The sequence below is a fragment of the Podarcis muralis genome, chromosome 10, assembly GCF_964188315.1.
Source record: "Podarcis muralis chromosome 10, rPodMur119.hap1.1, whole genome shotgun sequence".
Taxonomy (NCBI): domain Eukaryota; kingdom Metazoa; phylum Chordata; class Lepidosauria; order Squamata; family Lacertidae; genus Podarcis; species Podarcis muralis.
Window position 1 is genome coordinate 69,555,845 of NC_135664.1, and position 13,328 is coordinate 69,569,172.

General features: G+C 45.7%; 1 protein-coding gene across 1 annotated transcript in view; it reads right to left on the reverse strand.

The window, feature by feature from the left end:
- The window catches only part of PLXNA4 (plexin A4), a 598,107-nt gene that overhangs the window by 529,706 nt on the left and 55,073 nt on the right, over positions 1–13,328 (reverse strand). Inside the window, exon 3 of the mRNA XM_077935356.1 lies at positions 1,745–1,927. Coding sequence (XP_077791482.1) covers positions 1,745–1,927 — 183 coding nt within the window. The remainder of the gene's footprint in view (positions 1–1,744; positions 1,928–13,328) is intronic.

Genomic DNA, 13,328 nt, shown 5'->3' on the forward strand with positions numbered 1-13,328 from the left:
AATGACCTAAGTTAGTCATGTTCCTTATCAACTTCAAAGATTAGGACTAGCACAGGATACATAAACACACCACATACACAATAAATGAATAAAAGGAGATTCACCATATTTAAGTTAAGAACTTGCTGGCTGTGACATGCATACCTAGTGCACAGAAGGCCTTTTTAATTTTATTTTATTTTATTTTTAACAGTAACTACAGTGAGCTGATCAGTGATAATGAGTTTTAACCTCATGCGACTTGGAACTTAGAGCGGGCAGTTGCTCCTCCCCTGCCCTCATTAAATGGTACCACCGCTGATGACATCATCATCCTGAGGACCAAAACCCAGGAAGGGTCAAGTCAATCACTAGGAGCAGTGTAGAAATGCAGTATTGCTCGTGGAGAGCAGCGACATCATGAATATGGATTTCAGACTTTATGTCATGCTTGGAGGAAATAATCCAATCTAAAGTCCAAATGATCTCCATCCAAGGAGAAGGTTCATTCTACAGTTCCTTTTTTTAAAAAATGTTTTAAGGAAAAAACAGCCATTTAATCATTCATCACTAGAAAATTTCAACATTCAAAAAGACCCAGTAAGTTAGCAAAGGTACAACATTCCACAAGAAGGCAAGTATCTCCTCTTCCGAGAACAGAATACGTGAGTAGACAGTTAAACCACCAGGCAGAACATACCAAGCCAATCTCTCTCCACTGGAAGGTCACCTCCAATGGATCTTGAGAGACAATCAAAACACCTGCCAAAAACTCAGAGTTAAATGCCTCCTTCAGCCTTTGCTTTGGCTCCAGAATACAAATACTGATGGCCCCACATGATAAATTGGAATTGATGTAATAGAGGAAAGCCGCAGCAAAGACAAGGGTGAGCTTCCCATTCTCTTGGATGGTGCCCAAGGAAGATCAGACCCTGAGGAAAGGACGCCTATTTATATCCAGTCCCTGGTGGCAACCCAGTAAATACAATCAACAAAGAGTTCTGTGACACTTCCAAGACTAACAAATTTATCGAGGCATAAAACTTTTGTAGGACAGACTATGTGTTCTACTCTGAGGCTCTGGCCCAGAACAGCTTGTGCTAAAATCAATTTGTTAAGAAGTCTTTAAGGTGCCACAGAACTGACAATTTTTATTTTTGCTGCAAAGGATTAATATAGTCACCCCTCTGGAATTTGTCACTGGTCAACAGAACACTTAACACAACTTCCTTTTCACTGGAAGGAATGGGAATAAAGTCTACTTTCCACAAAGCCACCAGTAACTTCTGCGACGGATTAAACTCAGGCAATCCACCACATCATGCAATACACGAGCTGGCTTTAATAAATCATCTTTATCGTACTTCCAAATGCGACATCCTAGGGCAGTAGCCTTCAGCTTTTCCAAGCCAAGGAACCACCTTTAACTCACCTTTGGTGAGACATTTCTTAATTTTCTTTTACCATATTGGTATGGTGATAGTCCTGCTGTTGTGATCTTAGATCAGGTTGTGACCTAGTCATGATCCCTGATCTGCGAACTGAAGACCTGTTGTCCTAAAATACATTCCACTCAACAGATTACAGAATTGTTGTGCTAATTTGCTTTGGCTTAGGCCTGTTCCCAAATAACTGCTCTCTCTTTGTTCACACAGGCCAAACTTTGGCAGAAATAGTCCTCAGATAACATAAACCTATGCATCCATACCATTTCACAAGTCTTCTTTGCTACGGACCACATCAAGTTAGGAAAAGCCAGGCCTACCTTTTTCAGCTTGCCACTCTTGGTGCCCACGAAAGCCAGGGAGTGGTTCTTATAGACATAAGCAATGACGGATGTCATCCTGTCCTTGTCTTCTGTTAAGACGGGGAGTCCTCGTACCATTTCGGATACTCCGAGTGGGGCATTCATATCCAGGCCACAGAAATTATCATCAATTGTTAACAGCTGCAACGAAAGGGAGAGAGTGAGACAGAGAATATCTGTTAAGGGGATAGGTTGATCTGCTGTGGGAAGCAAAGAACCTTCCTAATTTCTCAAATATTTTGCAAGTGGGCAGTGAACAACAGGAATTGTTTTGATGGCCACAACTGAAGCTAGCCTTTCTCTTAAAAAGAGCACTGAGTGATAGGGCGGTGCCTATCAGAAAGGTAAGGTCTCAGTTTGTGGAATGCGGGTGGCACTGTGGGTTAAACCACAGAGCCTAGGGCTTGCTGAGCAGAAGGTTGGCAGTTCGAATCCCCACGACGGGGTGAGCTCCCATTGCTCGGTCCCTGCTCCTGCCTACCTAGCAGTTCAAAAGCACGAAGTGCAAGTAGATAAATAGGTACTGCTCCAGTGGGAAGGTAAACAACATTTCCGTGTGCTGCTCTGGTTCGCCAGAAGCAGCTTAGTCATGCTGGCCACATGACCCGGAAGCTGTACGCTGGCTCCCTCGGCCAATAAAGCGAGATGAGCGCTGCAACCCCAGAGTCGTCCATGACTGAACCTAATGGTCAGGGGTCCCTTTACCTTTAAGGTCTTAGTTTGTGGAATACGAATTTGTGGAAAGAAATAAAGCAGTGTTGGGTTTTGGGGAACTGGGCTGGCAAGAAGCCATCTCGGGCATTTGTGAGACATCATGATGCTCCTTTCGGATTGCCATTTTATGTCACCTGAATTGCTAAATGCAAAATATTCTAAAGAAAAGTAGAGTGTGGGTGAGCGAATCTGTGTATTTCTGCTCTGGGTCACACTCATTTGTTTTTCCCCCTGGTTCTGTCCCGTTTGTTCATGAAACTGCAGATTATTGTTACTTTTCACATCCTCTCAAAATACACATTGATACACCTTTGAGAACTGTGCCACGACTTTCATTTTGAGAAGTGCAAAATGCAGTCGATAGCTAAGTTCCAATCTGTGCATCAGACCAAGAAGTGCAGAGCTGGACACCGCATACAGGGATTTACAAGATCAAATTCCTCAACCATCCCTACAAGTCAGCCAGTTCAACTGTCATGCCTTGGAGGCGCCCAGCACTTCCTTTCAGCATCAGTGCCTCTGGTGGTCAGGCAGTGATAAGGCAGTGAGTGCTACCGCCATGGCTCTTTCCAAGTGTATGAGTCCGGCCACGGAGTCTAACTGAAGGATGTGACATGTTTGTCAGCACCCCAAGCTACCATCAGTCCCAAGCAGGCCGTCCAAGCAGGCCAGGTGAGACAGAATATATAAGTAATAGGGTTCACAAAGCCAGTAAGCTGTCTAGTACAGCTAAGAAGAGCCCATTAGGACCAAGGCAAAGTCTGAGTTGCATGGATAGTCACACAAGGAAATTTAAATTATACAGAAACAGGAGATGGCATTGACCAAGCAGGGAAGGCAAAAGATTGATTAAGCCATTTGGAGTCTAGGAGAACTACAGCAAACCCTCCAAGTGTCCTTATTCTCCAGGGACAGTCATGGATTTATAGAAGTCATCTCAGTTTTCTGATTTGATTCTGCAACGTCCTGCTTTTCCTTAGGATGTCCCTGTTTTCATCAGAGAAATGTTTTAGAGTATGGAGTTATGCAACCCCTGAGCCAAGGAGATAAATAACTATACAGTGGTACCTTGGTTTATGAACTTAATCCGTTCTGGAAGTCTGTTCTTAAACCAAAGCATTCTTAAACCAAGGCGTGCTTTCCCATAGCAGCGGGGGACTCACTCAATTTACAAATGGAACACACTCAACAGGAAGCAGAACATGTTCTGCTTCCAAGGCAAAGTTCACAAACCAAAACACCTACTTCCAGGTTTGCAGTGTTCTTTTTTTTTTATAAGATGTTTATTAAAGTTTTCAATTTTATACAAACAAAGAGAAAAACGTAAAAAAGAAAAGAAAAAGTATTAAAAACACATAAAGTTCAAAACTTAATTTCAATAACATATTTCCCTGACCTCCTCATACCTCCCCTTCTTGTTTTCTAGTTCAAATTATTTGTCCAGCAAATCCTTATCTCTTAGCATTACAGCTAAATAACACCTTATTTTCTATCTAACAGGTTTGCAGTGTTCTTAATGCAAGTTGTTCATAAACTAAGCTCTTCTTAAACCAAGGTACCACTGTACAACCTTTCTTCTTCTTTGGCGATCACTCGTAGCCGAGTAAGATTGTCTTCCATAAACACAGTTTTAACAATGAGCCCGTGACTGTGGAGGCCAATTCTGGATCCACACGTCCTTCCACAGTGGGGACATTGGTTTCCGGGTGGGGGTTGATAAATAATAAAGCAAGATGAGCGCCGCAACCCCAGAGGCGGCCACAACTGGACCTAATGGCCAGGGGTCCCTTTACCTTTACCTTTATATATGTTGGAAGCTGCCCAGAGTGGCTGGAGCAATCCACTCAGATGGGCAAGATATATTATTATTAGTAGTATTAGTATTATTGGTATTATTAGTATTATTATCCCTATTTTCGTCAAGGGATGCTGCAGCTGTCAAGGGAGAAGGAGCAGAATGCTAGCTTTGCTCCTGGATCTGCGGTTCAACTCATCCCCTGCAGCTCTGCATCCTGACATTGGCAGCTGAGTCCTCTTGCTGACATCACAGGGGATCTCTTGGCATGAGGTTCCAGACAAGGATTAAAGCCATATCCTTTTTCCCTCCTCCGGATTCCGCATGCACTAGGAAGCAGATTGGCAGCACAGTGCAGAGTCCAGGTGCCAAGGAAGCCTGAGCCATTGCCTAGCAATGGCTGGAATGAGCCTCAACTGTCCTTTAAACATCTGCTTTAAAATGTACCTCTCCAGATAATTGCGATCACAGCCAAATCCACATTTTGGGAGAAGTCCTAGCTGAAGGATTAGCACCTCCTCCTGCCGTCCCTCCTCGCTTTCACTTTGGCAGTCCGTCTGCCCCTACGTCAGAGCTTAGCCAGGCCTCTTGGAAAGGGAGGCCTATTACTGAATCCTACAAAAGCCCCTGCCTCAGGGACTGGAGCTGCCACCGGCCGGCTGTAAATCTGTGATCAGCTCGCTTTATTCCTTCGGTTACTTGGGGAACTATAATTCGCTCATTTGATCGCTGTGCTTCTTCCAACATCAAACATCGCCTTGCGGAGAATAAAAGAGGCAGGGTGGACTATTGAGATCATCTATTAGTTCAACCCCACTCTTCATTGCAAGGACCTCTAGCCAATGTTGGCCCTACTCAGAGGAGAGTCACTGAAATGAATACACATGTATTAAGGGGTTGTTGGGCTAGGTGACCCTCATAGTCCCTTCCAACTCTATGGTCCTGTGATTCTATGGCTCTAATTAGGTTTATTAATTCAGTTAGTCTACTCTGAGTAAAATGTGGTTGGATACAACCCTGGATCTGCAATGCAGGATGCAACTCACTCATAGAATCAGAGAACTGCCCAGTTGGAAGGGACCACTACAGTAATCGGGACGCGGGTGGCGCTGTGGGTAAAACCTCAGTGCTTAGGGCTTGCCGATCGCATGGTCGGCGGTTCGAATCCCTGCGGCGGGGTGAGCTCCCGTCTTTCGGTCCCAGCTCCTGCCCACCTAGCAGTTCGAAAGCACCCCTAAGTGCAAGTAGATAAAAAGGTACCGCTTTATAGCGGGAAGGTAAACGGCGTTTCCGTGTGCTGCGCTGGTGCTGGCTCGCCAGAGCAGCTTCGTCACGCTGGCCACGTGACCCGGAAGTGTCTCCGGACAGCGCTGGCCCCCGGCCTCTTAAGTGAGATGGGCGCACAACCCTAGAGTCGGACACGACTGGCCCGTATGGGCAGGGGTACCCTTACCTTACCCTTACTACAGTAATCAAGTCCAACTCCCTGCCCTGCGCACTAATTACAGAATTCTTCATTTCCCTGTGCTATTTCATTTTGTTAAGTATTTGCTGAGAATTTCATTGTGCAACTTTTCTTGTGTTCATCCTTTAAGTGGGGTGGACACAAGACTTTTTAAATACAGGCAGCAACCGTTTTAGGCGCCACTGCGCACGTGCGCATCGCACCAAACCCGAAAGTGACCCGAAAATGTCACAGAAACATCACTAAAAAGGGTGGGGGGATGGGGCACTGTGTTTTCAGGCTTCTTCAATTGTGCTTCAATTATATGCAATTTTGCGTAATTTGGGAGTTGGCAGTATACTACAGTCATACCTCTGGTTACAGATGCTTCAGGTTGCCTTTTTTTGGGTTGCGGACCGCCGAAACCCGGAAGTACCGGAACAGGTTACTTCCGGGTTTCGGTGGTCACGCATGCGCAGAAGCACTAAATTGCACTTCGCACATGTGCAGATGCACCGAATCGCAACCCGCGTGTGTTGCGGACGTGCATTCCGCATGGATCATGTTCACAACCCGAGCGTCCACTGTACTGGGTGATTATTTTAGTGTTTTAGTTTATTGCTGTTTTTAAACTGGCTGCCACACTCTGCCTACAGAGAAATCACTGACAATTAATTTGGCAGTCAACCAGTGCTTCCATCCTGCCAGCCCATGGAATCATCAGGTGACCTCAGAGAGCCAATCCCACACTGCTGCCTCTTCCATAGCCCCAAGGTCTGCGCATACTCTCATTTTGGGCAGTTCATTGCTGAGAGAAGATGTTGTAGTATTCCCATATGCTCTTGAGTTACTTCTCTGCCTACCTGCTCATCTTTTCACTCAGGGTACTTGCCACCTCTCCATGGAAAGGGCTTGGATTCTGGCACCCAACAGTTTGATTATTTGAATAACATTTATTCAAAGGTTACACTACAGCTTTATCTATTGCCATATCACAGAATGATCACTCCAGTCCTCAATCCCACATCACTGTCATGTTGGCTTGCTGAATATCCTCACTTGGAACCCAGCTACCAATCAGGTTGGCTAGACATTTTCAATCAATATAGCCCCTCCACAGACACGTCTGTGATGATGATGGCATTAAAATAACCTGTCTGTCCTTCTTCAATAAAAGAGAAAAAGGGAGACCAGATCATGTCAAAGGTGGGTTTTTTATGTGCTTTTTTGGAAATGCCTTTGATTAATCACCGATGGTATGTGAGGCATTCTGATGTTATCAATTCAAGCCTCTGTTGGTACAGTGGCACCTTGGGTTAAGAATTTAATTCGTTCTGGAGGTCTGTTCTTAACCTGAAACTGTTCTTAACCTGAGGTACCACTTTAGCTAATGGGGCCTCCTGCTGCTGCCGCTGCACGATTTCTGTTCTCATCCTGAAGCAAAGTTCTTAACCTGAGGTACTATTTCTGGGTTAGCGGAGTCTGTAACCTGAAGCATATGTAACCTGAAGCGTATGTAACCCAAGGTACCACTGTATTCTAAAACGGCCTCGGCCCAGTATACCTGGGCCCAGTACACCCCCATCGTTCTGCCCAGACACTGAGGTCCAGCTCCAAGGCCCTTCTGGCGGTTCCCTCCCTGTGAGAAGTGAGGTTACAGGGAGCCAGGCTGAGGGCCTTCTTGGTAGTAGTGCCTGCCCTTTGGAACGCCCTCCCACCAGATGTCAAAGAAATAAACAACTCCCTGACTTTTAGAAGACATCTGAAGGCAGCCCTGTTTAGGGAAATTTTTAATGTTTGATGTTTTATCACTTTATTATTAATAATAATAATAATAATAATAATAATAATAATAATAATATTCTGTTGGGAGCTGCCCCGAGTGGCTGAGGAAACCCAGCCAGATGGGCGGGGTGTAAATGATATATTATTATTATTATTATTTGAGCTTTCCTCCCATCACTGGGCAATAACTAGTCTAGCTGCTGTGGACAGGAAGGAAATTAATTCTTTAGATGTAAGGGTAGAATTTGGGGTCAAATCTAGTGATAATATGGCAAGTGCCGAATTAGAAAGGATAGATGGTTTGGTGATTTTGGAGGCCAGGTAAAAAACTTTTCGCCGAAAGGCATGGACCTTTCACCCAACAGTTAACGCGAAAATGTAACTCCGGTCTTATCCCACTGGTGCCCTCATTCATTCAGGTCTCCAGCAAGATAATGGGAGTTGGATGGGGAGGCGCCGTTCAGAGCTGCATCCTAATCGCACACCGCGTGTCACTCGTGCCAGCGCAGCAGTGGTTACCGTGCAATTACATGCCACTATGTATAAGTGACAATGCAGTTACAGCTACTTTACCAATTACAGGGGAATTGCAACCCTGAAGCTAAGAGGTTTTCCACTCAGATGTAATTTAGGCAAGAACAGAAGAGAGAATGAAGTTGCTCAAATTTACTGGGAGTTGTGTCTGTGGCTGCTCAGGTTTTTATTTTTTATTTTTTTGCATCAGATCAAGGAGTGGTGTCAAGTTTCCAGAGAACTATAGAATCTTAATGTGCCACAGACTTCGTCGCCTGTCTTTGCTATCACCACACTTCCCAACATATGGCTTCAGGCAATAATATAGCATGTACCATGCATCGTAAAATGTGCAATTTCCTGGAAGGAAGGCTGCATTTCTCTTAGACCAAAGGTTTCCTTCCTGGTGAGTCAAGCAGGCCTTTCATGGGTTACGTTTCATGAGCAAAAGCAAAGACCGCGTTAGTTTTCCAGGAGTAAAGTACACTTTTTAAGAGCATTTGATCCGAGGCGGCATAGAACTCCTTTTGGGGCTATATCAGCACTACAAACATATCAAATGTGTACCTGCTGAACTGTCATGGCTGCCAGAGAACCCTAGAAACTGTAGTTTAACAATAGTGCTGGAAATTGTATGTTGGGGAAATATTTCCAACACCACAGAACTGCAGTTTCCATAGTTCCCTGAGTAGTTGAAATAACCATTAATTGTTAGTGTGTGGCAACCCTTTGAATATCATAATTGTCTCTTCTACAAGCGAAACATAGCAAACTTCTTCAACCTTTCCTCATAGTCATGTGAGGGCTTGCTTCTCCACCACCTTCCAGAAAACTATCTGCTCTCTCTCTCTCTCTCTCTCTCTCTCTCTCTGGTAGGTAAAAGGTAAAGGACCCCTGGATGCTTAAGTCCAGTCAAAGGCGACTATGGGGTTTTGGCACTCATCTCACTTTCAGGCTGAGGGAGCTGGTGTTTGTCCACAAACAGTTTTCTGGGTCATGTGGCCAGCATGACTAAACCACTTCTGGAATAACGGGACACTGTGACGGAAGCCAGAGTGCACGGAAATGCTATTTACCTTCCCACCACAGCAGTACCTATTTATCTACTTGCACTGGCGTGCTTTCAAACTGCTAGGATGGCAGGAGCTGCGACAGAGCAACAGGAGCTCACCCCGTCACAGGGATTCAAACCGCCGACCTTCTGGATGGCAAGCCGAAGAGGCTCAGTGGTTTAGACCACAGCACCACCCGGTAGGTAGGGTAGCAGGGAAGGCTTAGAAGAAGCTTGGGTTATCAACTGGCATAAGGGGCAGGATGGTGTGATCCGAAAGCAGAAGCAGCTGTTGCTTTTCAGAACAAGGAGGTGTGCACTGTAACTGCAGCTACATTAGCAGGTCGAATGTAGAGCTGGAAGTAAGGACGAGCAAACCTGTCCATTTTGGTTTATCTCGGTTTCCCATTTTTCCAGTTATAGGTTCAGTTTCCCACATTTCCATCTCAGTTCGACAATTCAAAACAAAACAAAAAATCCATGTTTTGTGTTTTTTATCTTGTATCTTGATGCTGTGAACTGCCTTGAGATGTTAAGATGAAGGGCTACATACAAATTAAATAAATAAACTGCAAATTTCAGAGGAGTACACGGATTTTGTAGGATAGCTTTTTCCCTTCTTGCTTTGTTTCGGAAAGTGGAAGCTGAAGACTAAATCAAATTTCTCCCCCGGCCTTAGCTGAAAGAGACATCGAGATACAATCCCGATGCTACTCTTCTTTTAAAGATCAAGTGTGCCCAGAATGAACCCAACCAATTACTTGCTGGGTCCTTTCACAGAGGCGAATAGTGAAGAAGACACTCTCCACCCTGGTCTCCCTTTTCCAGCACTCCACAGCAAGAAAGTTCTTCATAAATGCCAACCCAAGTCATTCTGGATTAAGTTTCTTTCTGCAGCTACCCCTTTCCATCGCACCCTGGAGTTTTGCACCATGCCATCCAAATCCATAGTTCACTTTTCAGGCTTTCAGCTCCGTTTGTGTCACCTGCAAATGCTCAGGTACCGTCATTCCGAATCCATTGTACGGAAGCTAACACACCTCAAAGCAAGCCCAGGTGCAGCTGGAAACCTGGCATTAAGGCAGCCTCTGCCGAAGAGCAATTAGCATAATTATTATTTTGTTTTGCAGGCAAAATTGCGACTTGGGCTCCTAAGCACCTCGGCGCGTGTGACAACAGTGCTTGATAAAAATTCAAAACAACAACAGAGAACGTTTGGCTTGGCATTTCTGGAGCGTCTTGGCCTACCTTGAGATTCCTCAGCAAACTGGCAAGCATCCCTGAGTTACCAGGGGTGTAGCAAAGCAGCCGTTGCTGTGGCGAATGCTGCAATGAAGGTGCCTATCGGGCCATTAACGAGTTAAAAGGCTGATCCTAACCATGTTATGTCAGAAGTAAGCCCTATGGATTTCAGTGGGATTTACTCCGACATAGTTATGTGCAGCTTTAAGTGGGATGTGTGCAGCATATTCCCATTTGTTTCAACAGGTCTCTCTTACACTAAACATTCCCAGCATATGGGGCCCTGACAGGGAACGTGAAAAACCTCTGCTGTTTGCAATAGGTAAAGGGACTCCTGACCATTAGGTCCAGTCATGGCTGACTCTGGGGTTGCAGTGCTCATCTCACTTTATTGGCCAAGGGAGCCAGCAAACAGCTTCCGGGTCATGTGGCCAGCATGACTAAGCCGCTTCTGGCGAACCAGAGCAGCACACGGAAATGCCGTTTACCATCCCACCAGAGCAGTACCTATTTATCTACCTGCACTTTTTGGTGTGCTTTCGAACTGCTAGGTTGGCAGGAGCAGGGACCGAGCAACGAGAGCTCACCCCGTCACAGGGATTTGAACCAACGACCTTCTGATCAGCAAGCCCTAGGCTCTGTGGTTTAACCCACAGTGCCACCCGCGTCTCAGCTGTTTGCAATACCTCTTCTCTTATTTCGGTACTTAATACCCCCATCAGTGCAAAATTGCACTTCTCTATGGGACTCTTATCTATGCATGTGGGAATACAATTACTATTGTTTTATAAGGATAGGTGATCTTATAAGCTGTTGTTCTGAAAATTAGTGCCCATCAAAACATTAGCGTACATGGTTCCCAAATGGAAGGTACAGAGACTGAGTTTAATTTTCGCACTGTTTCTGCTTTAGAAACAAAATCTCTTAACTCCGAGCTAGAGGAGGAGCTGTGGTCTTTTCTCTATCGAACTGAACCTCAGAGAGGATTGAGAAACATCAAGGTCAGGCATAGGCAAACTCAGCCCTCCAGATGTTTTGGGACTACAACTCCCATCATCCCTAGCTAACAGGACCAGTGGTCAGGGATGATGGGAGTTGTAGTCCCAAAACATCTGGAGGGCCGAGTTTGCCTATGCCTGATGAAGGTTGAAAGCCTCTTTAAGGCCCTGTGTGATATTAGAGAGATGCCTTGTGCTTCTTCTGGAAAAGGTCCTCAAACCTACTTTGGAAAGGCTCAGAATATGGGAAGAAAGCTAATTATGAGTGCCTCTGAGACTGAGCGCAAAGTCTGGGAAAATCAGAACCTTTTTTAAAAAGAAAAAAAAATGTGCTTGCCACTGGTTGCAAGCAATTATACAGGCTTCTGACATTGCCAGATCCGGGGTGCTTCTCTGTAGCTGTGATGATGCAACTTCCACTGTCAAAAAAAAACAACCTCGCTGCATCCCTAGCCCTAAGCAATTTCAGACGGCATCTGCTAGGATGGTGTGTGGGTGTTGCTTCTGTTTTAACAAAGTACAAAAACTTGTGGGGAGAAGCAGAGTTCCCACCCACACCCTCCCTTTGCAGATGTCACAGCCCTGGGGTCGGAGAGGGATTTGGCTGGAGCTAAATCCAGTTGAGCCCATTACCACACTGCTCAACAGAATGATTATTGTGCAGAACTCGAGTCGCGCCGCAGCCCCCAGACCAGCGGTGCTTTAAATAGCACCCAAATGTCTCTGTGAAGGAGCCTCTGATACTTTGCTTCCAGCTCTTTGGCTCCCCGGTTCCTTTTCACTTGGTTTAAAGAAGAAGGGAAGGGGGCAAAAGAGCCTCTTGCGTAACGATTCCCTTCAGCTTACTAACTGGCAAAGCAGCATAACAGCAAGGCAATGTGAGGTCAGGTTTGGCTATAAGCGGCATGTAAACAACAGCACGGAGGAGCATGCAGGAAACCGCCAGCAAGGCCACATGTGACAAAAACCTACTGAACCACATACGAAAGCAGCCGGGGTCCCCTGCAGCAATGCCAGGCACAGCATCTAAAATCAACTCCTTCCCAAGTAAATCTAATCGGTCGTGAGGCGTACGGCGAAGAATTACTTGCAGCTGCCAAGGGAAAGCTCTGAAAAACTCGGGCTGGGGAGGAAGGTTTGGGGAGAGGGGAGCAGGCAAAGAAAGGATCCCCTGGGCAAAGTTCACCTGCACGAGGAGCTGATTAGGATCACCGTCCTGTTCTGGGCGAGAACGTATCTGCCCCGGGGTGGTGGGCCAATCGCACAAAGAGCAGGCTTAATATAGGCTCCGAAGAGAGGGCATCAGGGAGGAGGATTTCGCCTGAAATATCTCAGACACAATAGCACCAGTCAGTCGCCCCAGGCCCTGTTCCACCCTGAATGAGCATGTTGTGTGAGAAGGGTCAAGGGGGGGGGGACAAGAAGTCAAGGCACAGCGATGCTTTAAGTTGGGAAGGCTTGGCAAGCGGCCAGTTAAAGGGGCAGGCCGGTTTTCGGGACTCCTTTTCCCTCTGCAATGTCTTATTTGAGCACACCATCATCCTCACATCCATCAGCCTCACTCAGAAAGCCTGGAGACAGAAGAACCTATTAGAGGTGGCCTCGTATGGGCAGCATTTCATTGCTGTTCAAACAAGCATTGCCGGATTGCAAAGCACTATGAAAGCTTGCAGACCTACTTGATCCGAAATAACAGTGAATAGAAGTGTGCACAGTGCAGGCAATGATAACTCTGCTGTTCACCCTACAACTTTGTCGAAATTTACTGCCTGCATTCAGCCATAATTGGCTCTATGATGTCAGACAGGGCTGACCCAGAAGCACTTTCCTGCACAGAAATCTTCTGTTTTTTATAATACTTAAAGCCAAAATGAAAAAAGCATAAAACTAGTGTTGAGCTGAAAGTTCTCAAAGGATAACTTTCAGCTCAAAGTTACAGGGAGCTTAAGAGGATGAAAGGGGAACTAAAAGTGCTAATTTCATAGAGTTGTGGAGTTAGA